Genomic DNA, 21,634 nt, shown 5'->3' with positions numbered 1-21,634 from the left:
CTAGATACTGCAGGGAAACATTCCACAAATCTCAGCCCATTAAAAATAGATGTATTTTCCTTACTGTCTGTAGCCCAGTATTATTATGTAACATGCTGATAGTACTGAGCACTATGATTAGTGCATAGGCACAAGGTGTCTCATTCAGATTTAATGTTTGTGCCTATACCTTAAGCCATAGAGTCCAAAACCACCAGCTCAGGTTGCATGGTAATACTGAGCTAAAAGCAGTTAAGTTAAAATTTATGGCTTTGGAGTCTTTTCTATAAACCAGCTATTACCAGTAAATTGATGCCAAATTGGGTGTAGGGTTCATCAGAAGATTCTGTTTAAGTTGGCAACGCAGTGAACTTGTAATTCTGATGGATAGTTCTAATATTCCTGTGCCATTCCTACCGCTAGATTTCATCAGCTTCCTAGTATAAAATTGGCAAGCTACATGAAATGGCAAAGGCTGAATGTTGAGACTGCGCAATGTAAAACCAAAAGTTAAAAAGTGCCAATGTTATTGAAAACAGGGAGCCCTGAATCGTCCAGTCTTCTTTCAACTGGAACCACTGACTGCATTTCAAGCATTTCTGTGTACTGCTTTGTATCTGGACTAGCAGATTTCTTAAAATGGGGCACATTTTCACTGACTGTGTTTTGCTATGGTTGGTTGGTGGACTAAAAATAGTTAAGATATTGTGGACAAGAACTCTCAAACCAAATGTTCCTGTGTACACTGTTAATATATGGTAGTCTTACTTTTCTTATGACCTTTTTTTTTTTAAACGTCTGTTTAAAGCTATGCAAGAAGAGGCTCTGAAACTTGTGTTACTGGCACTTGAAGATGGCTCTGCACTCTCAAGAAAAGTTTTGGTACTTTTTGTTGTTCAAAGACTAGAACCAAGATTTCCTCAGGCATCGAAAACAAGCATTGGTCATGTTGTGCAACTACTGTATCGAGCATCATGCTTTAAGGTAAAAGATTGGATAATTTAAAATGAAAACTTGCTTTTAATTTTTGCAACTTAATACCAGTTTTATTTGTTTTAAACTTTTTGATACATAAGCAATGTTTAGCATATAGTTCTGAGGAACCAATATGGCATGAATATCTTTCACCTGGAACATGCTACTCAAATTCAGATCTTACCCATTCTAAAGATACAATGAAGCATCAAGAAGTGATCTAAAACCAATTAATCATTTAATCCCACTAACTGTAGCCTCTGCGTACACAGAGATGGTGAGACAGAAATATATGGAGAGAGTCCTAATGCATTCAGTACTGATGCATGCATTATAAAATGGACATGAAATGTTTAAACCTCTCATTTATTATACCATACCTCTTTTCCACTGAATGCTCCCAACTCTTGATCTCTGAAGAGTAAGAGATGAGGAGTAGGAGGTGAACTCTGCTTTCCTGTATAGTAGTGTAGAGCACGATCACTAAGAAATTAATCGGCCCAGAAAGGCAATAAAATAATATGTCAGCTGACAAAGACAGTCTGATCTAGACATCTTCAATAGAATATCAATATTTGATACAAAAGCTCTTATGTTCAGTGACATGGGAAGATGGTTAAATTTTTATTTCAACATATGATTTCTGCTAGAAGGCCTAGAGTACACTTGATATACACATAATGTAAGCAGGTTTCAGAGTAACAGCCGTGTTAGTCTGTATTCGCAAAAAGAGTCTCTAAGGTGCTACAAGTACTCCTTTTCTTTTTATAATGTAAGCAGTAATTTGATTTGTGACCCATTAGCAACAACGCACTTTTCCCCAAAATAAGATTTGTGGGATGTTTTTCGAGACAGTCATAAAAATACAGTAACTTAACTTTGTAGTAATGTTCCTGAAAAATGCGACTTTAAGTGAATCCAATTTCCCCATAAGAATTAATGTAAATAGCGGGGGTTAGGTGCCAGGGAAAAATTTTTTTGCCAGACAAAAGACTACACACACACTCTATAAGTTTTAAACAATTTAATACTGTACACAGCAATGATGATTGTGAAGCTTGGTTGAGGTGATGAAGTCAGAGGGTGGGATATTTCCTAGGGAATGCCTTTGTGTTAAATGATGATCTAGCAATTGGCTAAGCCCTCAAGGGGTTAACTCATTGTTAATGTAGCCTCACACTCTACAAGGCAGCAGGAATGGAGGGAGGGGAGACAGCACAGCAGACAGACACGTGTGTATGTGTTAAGTACACTGACCCACTCTTAAGTACACTGCCTGCTCCCTCTTCCTGAGCCCTGTCATGTGTCTGCTCTATGGAGATGGGATAAGCAGGGTGCAGGAGCAAGGGGGAGGGGGACACCCTGACATTAGCTCCCCTCTTCTCCCCTCCTCCCTCCCTCCCCCCAGCAAGCAGGAGGCTCGGGGAGCAGCTCCAAGGCAGAGGGCAGGGGCAGCATATGGCAGTGGGGAGAGGGACAGCTGAACTGCAGGCAATTGATAGACTGCTGGGCGGCTGCTGCACAGGGAACTTAGGGGAGCGGGGAGCTGATGGGGGGCTGCTGGTCCACCCTGGTTCCAAGCCCCCACCAGCTTGCTGCAATGGGCTGCTCTTCTACAAGCAGTGGACAAAGCAGGCGGCTGCCAGACGATGTTATAAGGGAGCATTGCACAACTTTAAACGAGCATGTTCCCTAACTGATCAGCACTGTAACAATGAAACAATGTTAACCGGGGCAACTTTAAGTGAGGATTTACTGTATGTGTATCACATCTTTACTTTGCATTTTTATAAAAAGAAAACTAGCGCTGTACATGAGTTAAAGGACTAGGAGCCAGGACTTGTGGGTTCTATTCTTGTCTGTCACTGCTGCAATTAGTGACCTTGAGCCAAGATATTTTGCTTTACTGTGTCTCAGATTGCCCATCAATAAAATGGGATAATACTGACTATACCAAAGGTGTATTTATGAGGTTTAATATGTATATAAAGTAAACTGTGATCTTCCGATGAAAGGTGTGTGTAGCCAGGTACTTTTGTTAAAACTGGTACTAATTGTCTTTCTGTAAAGTATACTCTAAATTATAGAGTGCTGGGCAACTTTTTGATCATCCTTCCCCCACCCCCATTTACCAGTTAAATTCTGAACGTTTGCTATCTCTCTTTGAGTTGTCTTTTAACATTGGGTATATCGAAATGATAGTGGAACTGAAGGTCTAATCCTATAGCTGTATATCCTGCCAACCACATATTATCTTCAGACTTAAGCAAATCCAATTTCTGACTTAGTTGAAGTGATTTGACTTGATGTCATGTCCTCATAGTGACTGACTATACAACACTGGATTATCTGGCTAGCCCACAGTAATGCTAGTACTCTGCAGCGGGATGAATTTTTGGAAGAACTAAGTGTTGATTCTATATACCAGGGGTTCTCAACCTTTTTCTTTCTGAGGCCCCCGCAACATGCTATAAAATCTCCATGGCCCACCTGGGCCACAGTAACTGGTTTTCTGCATATAAAAGCCAGGGCTGGCCTTATGGTGTAGCAAGCAGGGCAGTTGCCTGGGGCCGCATGCCACAGCGGCCTCCGCAAAGCTACATTGCTCAGGCTTCAGCTTCAGCCGCATGCGGTGGGGCTTCGGCTTTCTGCCCTGGGCCCCAGTGAGTCTAATGCTGACCCTGTTTGGAGGACCCCCTGAAACTGTTCTCAGCCTGTCAGGGGGCCCCGGACCCCTGGTTGAGAACCACTGCTATATACCATGGCACACTTGTTTATACATCTGATGGACTCTGCTGTAATTAAAGAAAAATGAAGTTTTTAAGCATTGTTGAATTCTTGTTTTTTAGGTCACCAAAAGGGATGAAGATTCTTCTCTGATGCAGCTTAAAGAGGAATTTCGGAGTTATGAGGCTTTGCGAAGGGAACATGATGCCCAAATTGTCCACATTGCCATGGAAGCGGGACTTCGAATATCACCAGAACAATGGTCTTCCCTCCTTTATGGCGACTTGGCACATAAGTCACACATGCAATCCATTATTGACAAGGTTTGTCAATGGGGTAGATTTAGTATCCTTTTCTTGTTAGATTTAACAGTTAAAGGGTATAATACTGAAGCAGTTTTTAAACTATTATAACCTCTAATTTTAACTACGTTTTAACATGACTAGAGAGTAGGATGGCTGTTTTTTTGTACGTAATCTTTATGTACAAAGCCCTTTCAGAATTTTTAGTGTTTACAAAGGTCACAGAGAAGCAGTGCAGAAAATCACTTTTTCTAGTTTCGTGTCTTATGATGAAGCTTCATAGGGCAGATTCTGAGCTGAGAATTGTAATCTCTCACCACTGATAATCACTATATGCAATCTGAAGACACTGCCTGTCTCATTTTGGAGCCCATCTCTCTTGAAAGAAAATGAGAATACTTTTTTGTTAAAATGTCCAGTTTATAGAATGAAGAGCATTAATGTCACTTTTATTTTCAGCTCCAGTCTCCAGAATCATTTGCAAAAAGTGTACAGGAGCTGACAATTGTCTTGCAACGTACAGGTGATCCAGCAAACTTAAACAGACTTAGGCCTCATTTAGAGCTTCTGGCAAATATAGATCCTAATCCAGGTATGTGAATGGTGCTAATAAATGTAAATTTTTTCCCTTTCCTTTTTAATGGAAAATATAACTCTACTGGTAACAAATTCTGTTTCTGCTCTAAACAGTTCCCATCAATTGATGTTTTTAACCTGCTGTTGAAGATTTTCCTCTTAATCCTTGTACTGGATGTTTCTGGTGTGATGTAAAAGTTGTCTCATTTAAGATGATGATATTGGAATTATTGTTAAAACGTGCTTTCAATTTGTCAATTGTAGATGCAGCTTCTCCAACATGGGAGCAGCTGGAAAATGCAATGGTGGCAGTGAAGACTGTGGTACATGGGCTAGTGGACTTTATTCAGAACTATAGTCGAAAAGGTCATGAAACACCACAGGTGACTATATTTAATTACCACCTGTATTTCTGAGTGTTCTGTGACGCTTTAACAAAAGGGCTTCACTTATTTTGCAAAATTAATGTTGATGTAAAACATTTGTAGCCTACTCAGGATTTCCACTGCCATGAAATAAAGTAGGATTAATATCCCAGGCCCATGTTCCCTGAGCAGGGAGTATCTAATGCCATTCACCAAGATCCCTTCTAGCCAATTAAAAATAGACATTGGATTGGATTCTCTATGGTATTAATCGATCTTCCTTTTGTAGGAAAAATGGTATCTATTTATTAATACAATACTTTAAGGATGGACTTGGGTAGAACTCCTAGGGTTCTAAAAAGAATGCATTAGGACCTCTCCTGATTGACTGACTGGCAAATTAAAACAAGCCATACTTATGTAATGTCAGCTTAGAGTAGAGTCCCTGTACATGATGTCTGTAGTTAGTAAAGCATGACCACAAGGAACACTTGATTTAAATCTTAGTGAATTTTATCTGTTACGTGTAATATAAAGCTATGCTGGGACTACTTTCACCTTTCAGACCCCAGTGGTGCCACATTAGTTAGCTCAATACTTGCTCACTGAGGTTTCTTGTCTTGCTTAATCAAGACAATTGTTATTCTGGTATCTTTTTAAACAAATGAAGAAAAACATACAAGAAATATTAAAATTATAAGAACTCCTCAGTCAGGGTGTCCACCGTACATAGGTGATATAATTTACTTGTAATGGGCTCATTATGCAATCGTTTTATAAATATATCTTTTTAGCCCAATTGGTTATGTTCCATCCATTTTTATACATGTATATGAAAAACCAAAACTTTGAAGTTAATTGTTTACATAACAGAGAAGAGCAAGAATAATTTTTTAAAATGTTAGTTTAAGGGATAATACGTTACAAAAGAACCCTAGACCATCAGCATATAGGACCATCAGCATGCAAATCCTCCTGTATCCCTTCTATGATCTGAATGTCCATACTCTGTTCCTTCTACAACCACCCAAACCAAGCACATAGCATCTTAAGTAATTGCCATCCATTCAAGACTCTCCCCTCCATATAAAACTATACTGTGAGCCAGGATCAAGGATATCTGTATAACCCAATCATAAGAACCTATTTCACATAAATCACACAAAAGGACCTTTGTATATAAGTTACACAAATAGCTGCCAAATCTTAACAAGATAGACCATAAGTGCTGATCGTGGCCTTTTTGCATTTCATCATTTTCTAACTTAAACTTTACCATTCTTCCAGATTTACATTCTTTCCCACCCTGACGTCTGGCAATTATTCTGTCTGTGCTACGTAAAAAAATGTGAATTGATTGTTTCTCAACCTTACTTAATGCTAGATTCCCTGGACAGATGGAAAAAAAGAGGGAAAATAGTGCAGCTCATTTGACTAAAGAGCACAATAAACTTTTTTCAGAACATTTTGCTTTCTGACACTAAGATAAATGTATCCATCAATTTCCTTTCTAGTGACACTTTTAGCACTGGAGACAAGGACACTCCTTCCTCTGTCATACATCCAGTGTGACCTGTGAGAAAGCTGACATTAGGGGTCTTTTGTTTCCTTCTTTGTAATCATTGGTTCGCAATCAATGCTGGAAACATGTACTGGTCCACCAGTGTGTTCTTCAGTATATTAAGATCTACAGATCTGACCATGAGTCTTTTGCCTGCTTTCAGGCTACAGCTCGGAGCTGTGAATTGCTGGTTCAGGGATTTGCCCCTCCTAGTGAAGAGCTGGCCAGTTTATTCGATGGAAGGATTGATCTCACTGCTGTTGAGTTTAAGGATTGTTGGATCTAAAATTTTTCAAAACTAAAATGAAACCTAATATCTGTTGCAATTGGGCTTAAATTTGGCTGGATCTGTCAAACTTTGGCTTTTAGGACTGAGCACTTAATTATTTGTTTGTCTTCGTTCCTGGGGCTTTGAGCATCACACTTTGTGGCATACCTTTTGCAGCTTTTCTTTGATCCCAGCATAACAGACATACAGACAGAGAAGCCTAAGGTGAAATTCTGCTTGTCCTGCATCTCTTCCCCCATCAGAGTGTATAGATAGTGAACTCTGCTAACTTTGTGGCCAAGGTAGGCCCCCAACACAGGAAAGGATCTCCTAGGTTGTCTTCCTCTGGACCAGGAGAGAATCAGGGCTGCAGAATCAAGGAGGTGGAGAGTGATGCACTCCTTCGCACAAGGCGGGAAATAAGAGAAGCAGGGTGGTTTCTCTGAGCCAAAAATCACTACTGCCAAACTTCTTGAGAGTGCCTTGTAAGCTACTGCTCAATCTTCTCCATCTCACGCTGCAAAGAGGGGGAAGGAGGACTGAAATAAATGGCATGGTGGAAAGAGGTTTCTCCAATGAGCCTGCCTTGGGATCCAGTGCTGATGACGGTGGTTCCAACAGTGGGTGCCCTCCATTTCAGTGGCCAGCGCAGGGCCACAGAAAGCAAACAAAAGATCTAGTTGGCAAGATTACATTGAGCACTTAACTTTTTATGCCTTACTTACAGGCATTAGCCAGCCCCCCTTTTTTTATGGGGACCTCTCACCTGGGCTTCTCTCATCCAACGAGTTCCTGACATTTGCGGTATACAGAGGTCCCCCATTGGCAACTATATGGCTGGCTGGTATGCACCTCCTCTCCTCCAAGACTTGTTTCTAACTGCACTAACGAGGGGATCAAAGGAACACGGAGCAAACCAAAGGGAAAATCCTTGAAGGAGATCTACACCTCTGGCTCCCCAGGACATTACTTAGCCCTGCTTCAGATATCCTTATCTCATATGGACAAAAGCTGTAAAACAAAAACCAAAGAGGGGTCTGATCTTCACTGCCTCCCCAAGAGGCTGCACACCCAGAATGAACCCTGTTGTTTTTAAGTTCAGAGTCAGAATCTTTCAGTGTCTTTTAGACTCTAGTTAAAGTTTCTGTAGGGTGCAGGCTCCCTGTCCAAAGCACTCGTCTAGAAATAAAATGGCAAAGAAAAGTTATTATGAAGAGGGCTGAGTCTTCTTCATGGGAAGAAGTTCAGCTCTCCAGGTCAGAACTGATGAGACAAATAGGGAAATATAAGAGAGACTCTTCTTTTGGGAATACTTGAAGACCAACTAAGGCGAATAACTGCTGCGTGGGACCTTACTACAGAGGAGCCTTCTATTTTAAAAGAAGTGGAAAAAAGACAGGCAGCAAAGTGAAAAGAATGAGAGGGCCCAAAAAAACCCAGGCTCTCTGGCATGGTGGATAGTGCTGCGGACTTCTAATAATAAGTGTTGTGGGTTTGAATCCAACTAGTTACCAACAGACAGGTAAGTGGATTCCTGTCTAAGAAGGGCATTATAAAGCAGCTTCAGCAACACTATGGGCCTCCGCAGCATCCACCCCCTCCACTTGAGTAATTGTACCATGGGTAGACATGTCCAGCTTCCTCTCAGGGAAAGTCAAAAAGCCATGGGGGCTACCAGCAAACATTCAGAAGATATCCCTGGCTTCATTGTTTATCTTGGATGCCTCTTTCAGTGGTTTTCATTTCTCAGGTAGGGTCAGCAACACAGGCATGTTCTTGAAAAGCAGACACCCAAGCAAAGCAACTCCTGTCAACATCACTATGTGCTGGAGAAAAACTTAGAGAGCGCTGATGGACAGAGGTAGTGGCTGAGACCAAGGGTGGGGAACAGAAGGAAACTCTTCCATCTGCAAGGCAGTATGGATGGAATAAAAGCCCAACTGTACGGTCAGTCCTCCCAAGGCCATTCTGTGAGCAGGTACAACTAAAAAAATCAGTAAAGGAAGGTGTAAAAATAAATTTAAAAAACCCCTACTCTTTCCTGTTGCATGACCCCGGCACATCCATTCAGAAACAATCTGATTGGTAGCAGACTCTTCTCCTTTACACACAAATGTCTGCCTGTCACACTGGGCAAATAGGTGTTGGACTCACACACTCAGTAGAACTAAACAGAATATCAGGCACAGATTTGTTTTATCCTCAGTATTAACTGTTGATATATGCATTATATATGATGTAAGGATAGGATTTTCAAAGCCAGCTAAGAGAGATGGATCCCAAAATCTCCACCTAAAAATATGTATATGAGGGATAGGATTTAGTTCTTATCCCTATCTCCTTCAGTTTTGGGGTGTTAAAGGCAGTTCTTTACTCATGGGAGGCATTCCTTTTCATCTGAGAATTGGTTGGAAGGATGTTAATTGAGTAGTTCTCTTGCTGCCCTCTGGATTGGAGAGTAACAGAAACCTACTATGTGATCAGCCTGCAGGAATTTTACCCTGGTATTATGGGGTAGACAATACAAATCTGTCATAGTTTTGCTTTAAACCTACTGAACACAAATATGTTCCTTTAGAGCTTTCCTCTGTTCCAGTAGTTCCCAAACTGGGGGCTGCGACCCTTCGGGGTGAGGGGGAGGCAGAGGTGTTGCGAGAGCCCTGGTTATATTGCATTAAAATTAAACTGAAAATTTAATTTAAAAACATTTTTAATTTATAAGGGGGGAGGGTTACACTCAGTCTTGCTGTGTAAAAGGGGTCCCCAATACAAAAATTTTGAGAACCTCTGCTATATTCCTGTTGATTATGACCCCTAAAATAAGAAGGGGTATTTTCCTGAACTGAAACTTTCACGGGGAAGGGGAGCACGCACTCAAAATTCAGATGTATGATTCCTAGGAGGTTGGGGTTGAGGTGTTGCTCAGGATTATGAGGGCTTAATGATCCTGAAAGACATGGCATCTTGTAATTAGTACCTGACAAATTCATGATTGTAAGCAAAATTTTCTGAATGCAGTACACAGCAGAGTTAGCCACGATGAGCTCAATGTGACAAAAGGGTGTTTGTAATGTCAGTGAAAAACTTCCTTATCTAAAGGGGTGATTGAGAATGAAAAATGTCAACATTTGCATGTCTGTATTTATATATTTTTTTAAAACTACTTATATTTAAACCTGTATTGGATCTTAAGTGGGATTTTTTTTTTGTATTTTTAAGCCGCAACCAAATAGCAAATATAAAACGAGTATGTGCCGAGATCTGCGCCAGCAAGGAGGATGTCCACGAGGAACTAACTGTACATTTGCTCACTCTCAGGAAGAGCTTGAAAAGTAAGTCTGGGGATGGTGTTGTTCTTTCCATCAAATCAAGGCAGCTTTCATTAAATCTTGAAAGTAGCTTCCTTTGTGTGTGAATTCATTTCTAGGGATCCTTGAATTGCAAGAGAACTGTTTGTGCAAATTAGACCTGTTAAAAATAGCATCTATAAATAAATTGCCAGAATTCCCCTTTACTTAACTCTCAGAATATAGCAGAATCAAAATTTTCCTGCACAAAATTATTGACTCTGGGCCTGGCACCTTAAGAGATCTGCAGTGGCGCAAACTGAGGAATAGTACCCATTAATCAGCAGTTTTTTATTCCTGACTCAATTTACCAAATATCTCATGTATAACTTCATAAAGCTATTTCCACCCACACCCATCTCCAAATTAACAACTCAGATGCCTCTCAGAGGCTGAGTTGGTTTTTTACTGTAGAGTGAAATGTCTGATGATCTACTTGTTTCTCCAAACTAATGCTCATGGTTTAAGTTAAATTGTGAAGTGCTGTTAATGATATCCCGCTTATCCCTTCTGTCATGTCAGTTTTACAAATGCATTAGACTGCACAATGTAAACTCCTTTATCAGATTTGTCTTTGTAAATATAGGTATCGTTTGAGGAACAAAAAGATCAGCGCGACTGTGAGAACATTCCCTCTCCTAAATAAAGTCGGTGTCAACAGCACTGTCTCAACCACAGCAGGAAATGTAATCTCTGTCATAGGAAGCACTGAAACAACAGGAAAGATGGTGCCGAGTTCCAATGGGATTGCAAATCTGGAAAGTGGTGTTCCCCAATTGATTCCTCGCTGCGCTGAAACCTCCTTAAGAGTTCTGGAGAATGTCAAGAAGGGGGGAAAGTCTGGAGCCAGTGGTCAAAATGCCTCTGGGTCTCCTACAGAATCGCTATCTGAAAAGTATGTATTTCTATGAGCTAAAAGAATTGGGATCAAATATTCTAATGTCCACATTTTGCATTTTTCCTATCCTTGCAAGCAGAAGAGAGGTGATAAAGGTCTGAATTATGTTCATGAGTAGTTTCTGTTTTAGTCTTTGCTACTGAGTGAGTTATAGATACTGAACTCTGGTTCTGTTTTATGCTCTCCACATCTTGAAGGGCATATGTTTTTCTTTTCCTTGTGACTGAAGTAGCCAGTTGCCCTTTAAAGGGTAATATATAAGCCATGCATTTCAGAAAATCTGCTGTAGCTCATGTGCAAGCCTAATAGAAGACTTTCCAAAGGGCACAACAGTGCATTCTACCTATTGAAGTCCAGAGTTGAGCTTGAAGGGGAATAGCCTCTTCTGTGTGAGGTGTTAGCAGATGATATATCCAAGTAATGTGTCAGGTAGGAGGAAAAGTGGAGATGCACTGGAAATGCTCCTTGGCTGTGTAGCAATGCAAGGTCTGATTTTAGCATTGGAGATGTAATTTTGTTACTCAGAAGGTCAACCCAAGTTGTGTCAGTGCTTTAATTTTTAAATCTCATATAGACTGGCTAAATTGGTACAGCTCTCCACATCTGCTCTCTTCCCCGGTTTCCTGCACAGTATCTAATCTGTCATTGGGGTTATTCAGTTTAAAAACAATTTGCATCCATACTTTATTTCTTTATTGTAGAGTTGTACAGTATAGTCATTGCATTTCCAGTTATCAAAAATATTATTTTGTAGTCCTGGAGGTTTTCCAGGTATCACACCTTTTTAAAACTGTTTGGGTTTTGTCCAAACAGCACTGGACCTCAGACCAGCTTTTTAATGCCTATCTGTTGTTTCCAAAACATGCTTTCAGTACTGGTATCTGAGCTCTAGGTACAAACTAAAAGGTTTAGATCAGCTTATGAGTGCATGATGTTCTCTTGAAGATAGTCTGCTTTTTAATAATAGCATCAATGTTGTATTTTAAAAAATAATTGAAGTCTTCAGAAATACCAGTGGAGATAATGAGGAATTTGAGCTATGTCATATTGGAGTGTTTTGTGTTTGAGTTAGAAATGACGAAAGATGAATACAAATAATAAGTAGTAAATGCAAATCCATTTGATTTCTTTGCAATTCTTTTCAGTAAAATTTGCTCTCCACCCAAGACTCCTGTAAGCCAGGCAGCAGCTACCTCAGCTGGTGGTCCTAATATTGGAACAGAGATGAATTCTCTGCCTCCAAAATCCAGCCCATTTGTAACCAGAGTACCTGTCTACCCTCCACATTCTGATAATGTTCAGTATTTTCAAGATCCTAGGACCCAGTTGTCCTATGAAGTTCCACAGTACCCACAGACAGGTGAGTGACATGGTTGCTGAGCCATAGGCAATCCTTTACTTTTGCCTGTATAAACTTGATAGGTTTCAGTGTTTGTGCTTTCTAAATTTCTTCAAATCCCAATGGCACGAAGTTCATGTGGGGCTTATTTGCTGGGCCTCCTGGTTTCAGCAGAGCCCAATACCCAAGCTTTCGAACTCTGAATATTATGATTGAGTAAAGAGAGGGCCGCAGAATGCAGGAGCATTGCTACACTCTTTGCATTATTTCCATATTTAACTAGAGAGGTCTCCAAAATTCCTTAAAGGAAGTTCAGCAACATTTAAACCATGCCTACTCATTGGAGAGGGGACAGATGTGTTGAAGACTTGTGTTGTGGAGAAAAGTTGTTTGCTTTCCTTGTGTGAAACTCGTGAGACTCCATCTTGTTTGCATCCTTCATGGAGCTGGCTTAGCAGTCTCCTTTTATAGTGTCTTACTGGAAACACCACCCTTCCTCACCCCTCCATGTGTCCAGTTCTTTACTGCTCACCCACAACGAGAGCCAGTCTCTGCGCTCCAGTGTGTATGGGTCTGACTTCAGTCTGTGTGCATCCATGGGCGGAATTTAGTTCAGGTTGTGCATTTCCCACTAGCATTTACAGACCTGAATAATTCAAGCTTTTCCCAAATCTTTTCTTGCCATCGGTGTACACAGACAGTCCCAGTGTGCCTCTCATAGACTGCACAAATGTCTGTATGCCCTTGAGGAATGGTTTGAGTATTCATCTAGGCAGAGACCTGGGAGGGAGACACTCTATGTACCAAGTGCCTCTGCATACTGTGCTTGGTATTTTGGGAAGCTAACAAGCACCATGTTAGATAGAAGAAAGAGGTTCCTATTAAGTGCAGCCAAGAAAACTGCTGTATCATTTGTTCTAACTTCAGGCAGGTCCCAGCTGTCACAGTAGGGTATAGGAGGGGGAAATGATTTATTCTGCAGTGTAAAAAATAAACCACTTGCCAGCTGATGGCTTAAAGACCCTCAGAATTCTTTAGACCCAAAATGCTGATATATAAACAGAGATGACAGACCTTTTTCTTTAAAAGTATCTATCTAACCTCATATATAAAAGGTTTGGAGAGGAAGTGCTAAATTGCCACCTGTTCTTGTAAAAGTGCTACCATATGGTGGAATACACCGCTCCTCTGCTCCCCCTCCCAACAACGTCCGGTCCTGTGAACACACTGTACAGTGTTAGTACTGCCCCTGCAGACCCAGTTTTCAAACATGCAGTGCTCATCCACAGAGAAGTGAGGGAGTTAACAGGGGACCTGTAGAAACAAGACACTTGACTCTGAAGTCAGTATCAAGTGCTACTTAAAATTTTAGAACTGTTTTAAAATTCTGATCCCATTGAGACCAAATTAAATATGCTTTTTTCCAATTTTCAAGGATACTACCCACCACCTCCAACAGTACCAGCTGGTGTGGCTCCCTGTGTTCCTCGCTTTGTGAGGTCCAGTAACGTTCCAGAATCCTCCCTCCCACCTGCTTCCGTGCCATATGCCGATCATTACAGTACATTTCCCCCTCGAGAGCGACTGAATTCTCCTTACCAACCTCCTCCTCCGCAACCGTATGGACCAGTTCCTCCCGTCCCTTCCGGAATGTATGCTCCGGTGTATGACAGCAGGCGCATCTGGCGTCCACAGATGTACCCAAGGGATGACATTATTAGGAGCAATTCTTTACCTCCAATGGATGTGATGCACTCATCTGTCTGTCAGACATCATTGCGCGAAAGATATAATTCGCTGGATGGGTATTACTCCATGGCTTGCCAACCTCCAAATGAGCAGAGGACTGTGCCTTTACCAAGGGTAGGTGAGAGTGGAAAAGAAAAGGATATGATTTACTTTAAAAGTCATGACCGAAATCATACCACCTAATTAGCCCAGAGCTCTTTTCTTGCCTTGGGTTACACTTGTCAAGCAGCAACCCCAAAACAAGTTATTTTTCAAACCATAATAGGCAGATCTTTGTCCTTTTGGGTAGGGCTATCTTAGACCCCTTTGCTCCTCTGCTTACAAACACACATCAGCTGAATTAATTACACACATCCTAGATGTTGCCTACTCCCATTTCTTTGATTCACATTATGACATGACTCTATGCATTGAGGAAGACGCTTTGGATCCAAGATGCATCTCCCTCTGCCTAGGTCCTATAGTGACATCTAAAAATGGGACTCCAGTCCAAAGGATCCTGACCCAGGGATGTCAAATGTATGGTCTGCGGGCCAGATCTGGCCTGCTAAATGTATTTATATAGCCCAGAGGATATAGTCAGATTGTTCAGAATCTCAGCTGTCTTTTTTTTTTTTTTTTAAGTACATTTCTAGCCCTTGTGGTTGCAGAGAAAACCTTTAAAATGTAAACTTAATGTAATCAATACAGTAATGTTTGCTTGCATGTGCAGATGGCTTCTGACAGTAACTCGGGGGTTTGAACTCTCCTGCCCCCTATTAATCTCGTTGGAGTGTCAGCTCCAGTGATGACACTTCAGTTGGAACCGTAACTGTTTTATTGCGGAGCATTGTAGCATATGGACTGGGAAATAACAGGGAGTTAAACCCAAGGGGAGGTAGGAATTAGGAGTTGCTGCAGAGAAGGAAATCCAAAGGAAAGAACAAAGGAGATGCAGACACAGGAGGATGGAAAAGGAAGAAAAAACAAAGGGAAGAATTAGTGGTGGCGATACAAGGGAGCAGATTTTCACACTGAATGATGCAGAGTATGACGATAATGTACTGAATGAAAAATACCTAAAAGTTGAGTTATGGTGTAATGGCCAGATTATCCCCTGGATCGCACTCTGAATCTCCCAGTGACATCAGTAGGAGATCACAGTGGGGATGAGGGGCAGATGGCTCCTAAATTTATAGCAGGGCCTACGAACCATAATTAAACATGGACTAAATTTGACACCATGCTGTACACGTTCCTTACCTTGTCTCCATTGTTTTCTCTCCTGTATACAAATATATGCCTTTCAACTGGTATTTGGTAAGGTAGCTGTGACTGTTCCTTGCTTATTCTTCTATGCGTTGGCAGCTATGAGAAACCTGTAAATTACCTGCATGATCCTGCTGTGAATATTCATACGTTGATGCCCTCCTCCCGTTGTTTACTCTAGGAGCCTTGTGGTCACTTGAAGACCAGTTACGATGATCAGTTAAGACGGAAGCCAGAGCAATGGGCACAATACCACTCTCAAAAAACACCTCTTGTGTCCTCAACCCTTCCTATGGCAACACAGTCTCCAACACCACCTTCTCCTCTCTTCAGTGTTGACTTCAGCACAGAGGTGAGAAACCAAAGAATCTCATGGTATTTTTGCTTCCTTTTTCTGCACTTAACAGGAGAGCTTTTCTATCTCACTCTTCTGTGATTCTATTAGATCAAGTTCATTCCCCTGCAAGTACAAGATATAATCTCCCTAAGAAAGAAAATATTGGATATTAAGCTGATGTTACACTTGATCACTGACAGAAGGCCAAAATTAAGTGAAGAATTGGTTTAACTTAAAGGCAGCTTAACTTTATAGCACAGTGTTAATTTATTGTTAAGACTCTTATACCATAGAAACTGGTGTAGAGTTTCACACAGATCTCCTATGCAGTTAGACTAATAAATCATATCAACAGCATATCACAGATATCAGTTGTAATTAACTGTGATTGGTGCCTCTTATGAACCTTCAGATTTCTGTGTAAAGCACAGTGGATACATTTTTTTCCATTAGGAAGAATCCTTCCATTTTATTTTCTTGTTCTTAATGGCACTATCACATGATGAGAAAGTTCATATGTGCCTGTAATCGCAAAGAATTCGCATACTGAAATGAAAAGTGACAAGGCCCTTGTAAAACATTTAGCTGTGTGGTATGACAGTAGCAAAATGGAAGTGAGGCTTAGGAAGCAAGGCATAAGAACTGGCAGTGTGTCTTGGAGGAGAAAAACCCAATCTTGCATTCTCTTTTTCTATACACCTAAGAATGAAAATATTCAAAATAGATCTTGGCTAAAAAGCCCCTTTGTTGGTGTTTATTCTAAGTTATCACAAATAGTTATTTTAAGGGTTACGTATTGTCACAGATCTGCCATCAAGTCCTGGTTATGGCCTTACTCAGGCTGGAGATTTCTGAGTTTTGTTCTACCAAGGTTTGCTTGATATAACTTTAGTACAGGAAAAATGCATTTCTTTCTCTTAAGTTTTCACTACCCTAGTGATTTGCCCCAAATACGGTCATTAAAGTGCACTGGTGCCAACCCAAAGTGTCAGGAGGCAAAGCAACTATTTGTACAGGTGAAGCTTACTCCTGCTTGGAAGCAGTAAGCTTCTCAGGTTCAAAATGTGGCTTACAGTGGTTTTGTGCTAAGGGTTGATGCAGATTTACCAGTGGTTGGCCGTTGATGGCAGAAATTGAGGCAAATCCCCAGCATGGACACGGCCTTAGACTACCTGCTTCATGTCTTGAAGCAGATTGATTTAATAGTTCACAGTAAGCAGTTTTTCTGTATAAACACTTAAATACTAAATTCCCTTTGTTTTTTGTACCTTTTTTTCTTCCTTTTCAATAGTTCTCGGAAAGTGTTAGTGACTTGAGTGGTGCTAAATTTGAGGAAGACCATCTTTCACACTACTCACCCTGGTCCTGTGGTACTATTGGTTCCTGCATAAATGCCATCGACTCAGAGCCCAAGGATGTAATTGCCAATTCAAATGCTGTGTTAATGGTATGGCTGTTCTGTGCTCTGCCTGCTCACTCATGGGGTGGAAAGTGCTGCAAGTGTTTCCATTTGATTGCCAAACTTAATTTGATTGCCAGGCCTCTTGTAAATAAACTAAAATACCAAGTCTTGAGGTTAAACTGGTTCAGCTCATTCTAAACTGTTTGGAACAAACTTTTGCCGAGTGATGTAAACAAGCTATCCTCTTATCAATGAAAAAAATGCAGTGGTGTTTATAACATTCTTAGATTTAAGACAAACTACTTTAATACCAAATCAGTGTAAATAAAATTTACTGTTGGCCATAAATAATAATAATTCTTCAGTAAATAATTTATAATTCGGGACTCCTATTCCTCAGACCTTTTTGTTACACTGAAGAGATGAATGGATGGACTACTACGAGGCTGTATAATAAGGACTTCCACTTCTGGTCAGGTTGCTTGCAAAACTGTGCACCTTCAGCAGTTTCTTCCTCCACTCATGCATAGCGTTTCCCATTTAAGAGATGTCTACAATAGTGTAATAGTGACAGGACAATCCTGTGTGGTGGATTTGACAGCCTAGCATGGGCCAATGTGTCAGAGTTAGGCAGACATCTCCATTGGATTAATAGGATTCCAGCTAACTTTAAGTGAGGTTCTCAGAACTGCTTGGCCTTGAGCAAATTATTTTTTTCTCTTTGGGGATCTGAGCAGATTTTCCTATTCCATCTTTCTCATTGTTTCAGATAATTTTTATTTTGAAGTGAGTGCCTTCAGCAGTGTTAGTTCTACAGAGAAGATATGAGAAAGCTAAAACTTGCACTACACACCATAGAACAGAGTATTCTGCATGAACTTTAATCATTTATTTCGTTTGTGTAATTTCCCTTGAACATTGCTCTCGCTCTGCTAAAAGGCTTTTGGAATGTACGTATCCTCCTACAGTAAAAAAACAAAAAAAAACCCCAACCATGAAACCTTGAAATATATGGAAATATAATTGAACGAAAATACAGCATAACCTTGTTTTATTGGATTGAAATTGGGTACACAAAATTAATTGAGGTTTGAATAAACTGGAGACTAAAACCTATTTAATGCACATCCAGGGAGATGACCTCGTTTTGGATAAGTAAGGTCTCATATGCATATTGGGGATTACTGTCCTACTCTGGTATGATCAAGTAGCTGCCACTCGTGCATCCTGCACCATAAGGGTAATCATGTCTCAATTCTCTGCTACCTGGACCCCACCTTCCTCCAGTATTAGCAAGGATGTTGAGGGTGATACTGTGGAAATGGTGTTTTACAGCAGCTGGGCTTTTTTTCTGAGAGGAAACAGTAAAGCTTTAAAAAAAAAAGAAGTGTGTTCTGTTCCACTGTTAATCACTGTCTGGTGCCAGCTGGCCACTAAATCACAATAGGTAAGAGTCATTATGTCCCTTCCCAGCTTGCTGGCTGGTCAGGTTGGTGCTAATCACCTTGTGTAATAGTGGTTATTTAATGACTCCTGGCCTTTTGAATGACCCAACCAAATGTGTTGAAATGCAAATCAGCTTCTTGTACCTTCTTGTCTCTCCTAAACGTATAGGATTTGGACAGTGGAGATGTTAAGAGGAGAGTTCATCTGTTTGAAACTCAAAGAAGGGTAAAGGAAGAAGATCCTATAATTCCCTTTAGTGATGGACCGATCATCTCCAAGTGGGGTGCGATCTCCAGATCATCCCGCACAGGTTATCACACAACAGATCCTATTCAGGCCACTGCTTCCCAAGGAAGTGCTACTAAGCCCATCAGTGTATCAGGTACAGTAAATGCTTCTTATTGCCAGCACCGCATAACACCACACAGGCATTTAGATTACTGCAGTGGACAGTTAATAGCTCTGTGTATATCCATATTCTCTTATTGAAACTGGGAAGACATTGAATTGTACCTTAATTTGTTATAGATTATGTCCCTTACGTCAATGCTGTTGATTCAAGATGGAGTTCCTGTGGCTCAGATTCTACTTCATCAGCACGCTATATAGAACGGTATGAACTTTCCCTAGTGGCATTTGTTCAGACTGTTGTTCTATAATTTACAGCTACTCTAAAAATCCCAGGCAGAAGGAAAAAAAAATCTAAATATGAATTACCTAGTAATTTTAAACATGGCAAGTGCTTTAGCTTTATGCAACATCAAGCATTGGAATTACCAATTCCAATAATTAAACTAGGGTAAATCTGATGTAGCTATTGTTAGCATCAGTGTGCTGAAGTGGACCGGTCACAGAACTGGGAACCAGCGACTGTTGAGCTGTAATCCCAATCCAGATATTGATTGCCATATGCGGCCTTCAACAAGTCACTTAACTTCTCTGCCTCAGTTTCCCTCAGGGTGGATTTGATTTAAATCATCTTTTAAATCATTTAAATCACTAGTCAGGAAGACTTGATTTAATCATGGATTTCTACATAAAAGTGCATTCTTGTTGGTTGGTATAACCTTATACATATTCTTCACAACTCGGAAATAGATGTAGGTTTCATTTTTAGAAGATACACTCTATACATTTTTTAAGTGATTTATTTTGAAAACTTTTCAGGTTAGTTTTACAGCTATATCAGAAAATGAATGATTGTTTGCTTATTTCATTTACCAAAGGTAATTGAAGCAGATATTTATGAAGTCATTGGGAGTGAACTATCTCCAATTCAACAGGTTAATCATTAATATTTGGAGGATTTTCTTGCCATGCTGTATTAGGAGGAGAACATCACCAGACAGACATTTGAATTGTTTTATTTAACTAAAACAACAACATTACATATTCTGGGTTTTTTTCTTCAACAGGAAACATAATATTTTAACAAAACAAGCATATGAATTTTTGAATTTAGTTAAACATTCAAGTTTTTTGAAATCAGGTTTGTTTTTCTTAAAAATTTTTTTAACTAAAATAGTTAAATGAAATATTTTTTTAAAAAACACAAATTAAATCGACTCTGTCAGCCAGGTCAACATGAGAAACTTAAAATATTGGCTTCTGCAGCTAACTCAGTCGTCTTCACCTTCATTTTCCTATTTGTTCATAATCTGGAAAAGAAAAACAACCTTCTCTGCTTTTTCAGGTCCCAAATGATTTCTCAATTTGGAATGAATTAGTCCAAAGGAAGAAAATAGTCTTGTCTCCTTAATCCATGAACTATTGGAACTCATTTACAAAACTTTTCTTGAACATTACATGAATATATTGTCTTATACTATAGAATTAGAATTTATAATCCCTATTCCATGATGAGATACCTTTGAGCTACAATGTATCTTAATTAAAACTATCTTTATATAGGTTTTTTCCTCAAAAAGCATTTTATCAAAAAAAATCCAATTTAAATAAAAAAAATCTGTTTTTTTTAAAAATCATTTATTTTACCCACCCTGGTTTCCCTATATGTAAAATGAAGGTACTTGCCTACCTCACAGGGGTGTTGTGAGGACTGACTAGGTAATGTTTGTAAAGTGCTAAGTATTATTTCATACACACCACTTTTATCCAGATGCCTAAGCTGTTTAGAGCTAAATTGCAAAGAATTGCAAATTGAGGGGTCATTGAGAAAACGATTCATTCTTTTATCACTGTCTATGACAATAACAGCTGCTTTTTTCTTTAAAGGGAAAGATTCATAGTTACTGATTTATCTGCTCACAGAAAGCATTCTAGTACTGGAGATCTACTGAGCATTGAACTACAACAAGTAAGATGATGTACCATTATTACAACTTTATATAATATAGTGTTTTTCATACAAACTATCTCAAAATGCTTTGCAGAATTTAATTGTACAATTACCAAAGTGACTGATAGGATTGAGAAAGCTAGAGCGTGTTCCTATTAACACTTAACACCAGGTTTGGTGCTTATTAACCTGAGCAGTCCCATTTATTTGAATAGGATTGCTCGTGGCAGAAAGTGCCTTGTCTGTTAAGTATTGGTATTTGCAGGATCCAGCCCTGGGATTGGGGAAGAAATTTTTTCCCTGATATGTATTCTCAGAATACACTGCATACAAATATATAATTGCCTGTTTAGAGAGAGCTGTTCTTTGTGTGGGGAGGTTTGTTTTGCAGTCTAACAATACAAAGTTTAAATGTAATTGAGTAACTATTATGTTTTTCCCCCCACACACAGGCCAAAAGTAATTCATTGTTACTTCAGAGAGAGGCTAATGCACTAGCCATGCAACAGAAGTGGAATTCCCTAGATGAAGGCAGTCGCCTTACCTTAAATCTTTTAAGCAAGGAAATTGATTTGAGGAATGGTGAGGTAAAGAAAAGGATGATTGGGATGTATCAGATCACTGAGGTTTTTGGGTATATATTTGGAAGTGTGACATTTAAAAATACTTATAACCTGCTCTTTTGGGTTAGTTACTGCTGCTGCACACGGTTCAGTGTCTGAGCAAGCAGATGCATTTGCTGTACTGCTTCTCAGTCCGGAGGTGGCTTGATCATGGAGGGACTCCACAGAAATGAGTTCTGTTTTATTACACCCT

The 21,634-nt window shown here is 39.9% G+C and overlaps 1 protein-coding gene and 1 non-coding gene across 7 annotated transcripts in view; both read left to right on the top strand.

Moving 5' to 3' along the window:
* RC3H2 (ring finger and CCCH-type domains 2) overlaps nt 1-21,634 on the top strand; it is a 40,096-nt gene that overhangs the window by 10,815 nt on the left and 7,647 nt on the right. For 5 of the 6 annotated variants that reach the window (XM_048822514.2, XM_048822513.2, XM_048822512.2 and 2 more), the window contains 14 exons: nt 788-963; nt 3,804-4,004; nt 4,443-4,575; nt 4,824-4,942; nt 9,973-10,085; nt 10,687-10,995; nt 12,144-12,358; nt 13,773-14,200; nt 15,516-15,686; nt 16,963-17,118; nt 18,688-18,901; nt 19,048-19,132; nt 20,755-20,836; nt 21,271-21,405. In XM_048822514.2, coding sequence (XP_048678471.1) covers nt 788-963; nt 3,804-4,004; nt 4,443-4,575; nt 4,824-4,942; nt 9,973-10,085; nt 10,687-10,995; nt 12,144-12,358; nt 13,773-14,200; nt 15,516-15,686; nt 16,963-17,118; nt 18,688-18,901; nt 19,048-19,132; nt 20,755-20,836; nt 21,271-21,405 — 2,537 coding nt within the window. The remainder of the gene's footprint in view (nt 1-787; nt 964-3,803; nt 4,005-4,442; nt 4,576-4,823; nt 4,943-9,972; nt 10,086-10,686; nt 10,996-12,143; nt 12,359-13,772; nt 14,201-15,515; nt 15,687-16,962; nt 17,119-18,687; nt 18,902-19,047; nt 19,133-20,754; nt 20,837-21,270; nt 21,406-21,634) is intronic. The other variant, XM_048822516.2, reaches the window with a different exon arrangement.
* Nucleotides 4,231-4,338, top strand: LOC125623713 (small nucleolar RNA SNORD90). Its single transcript, XR_007353090.1, has one exon. It is a non-coding gene; the product is annotated as a small nucleolar RNA SNORD90 (small nucleolar RNA).

This window comes from Caretta caretta, chromosome 16, assembly GCF_965140235.1.
Source record: "Caretta caretta isolate rCarCar2 chromosome 16, rCarCar1.hap1, whole genome shotgun sequence".
Taxonomy (NCBI): domain Eukaryota; kingdom Metazoa; phylum Chordata; order Testudines; family Cheloniidae; genus Caretta; species Caretta caretta.
Note: the sequence above shows the minus strand (reverse complement) of the source record. Positions and strands in the feature narration are given on the sequence as shown.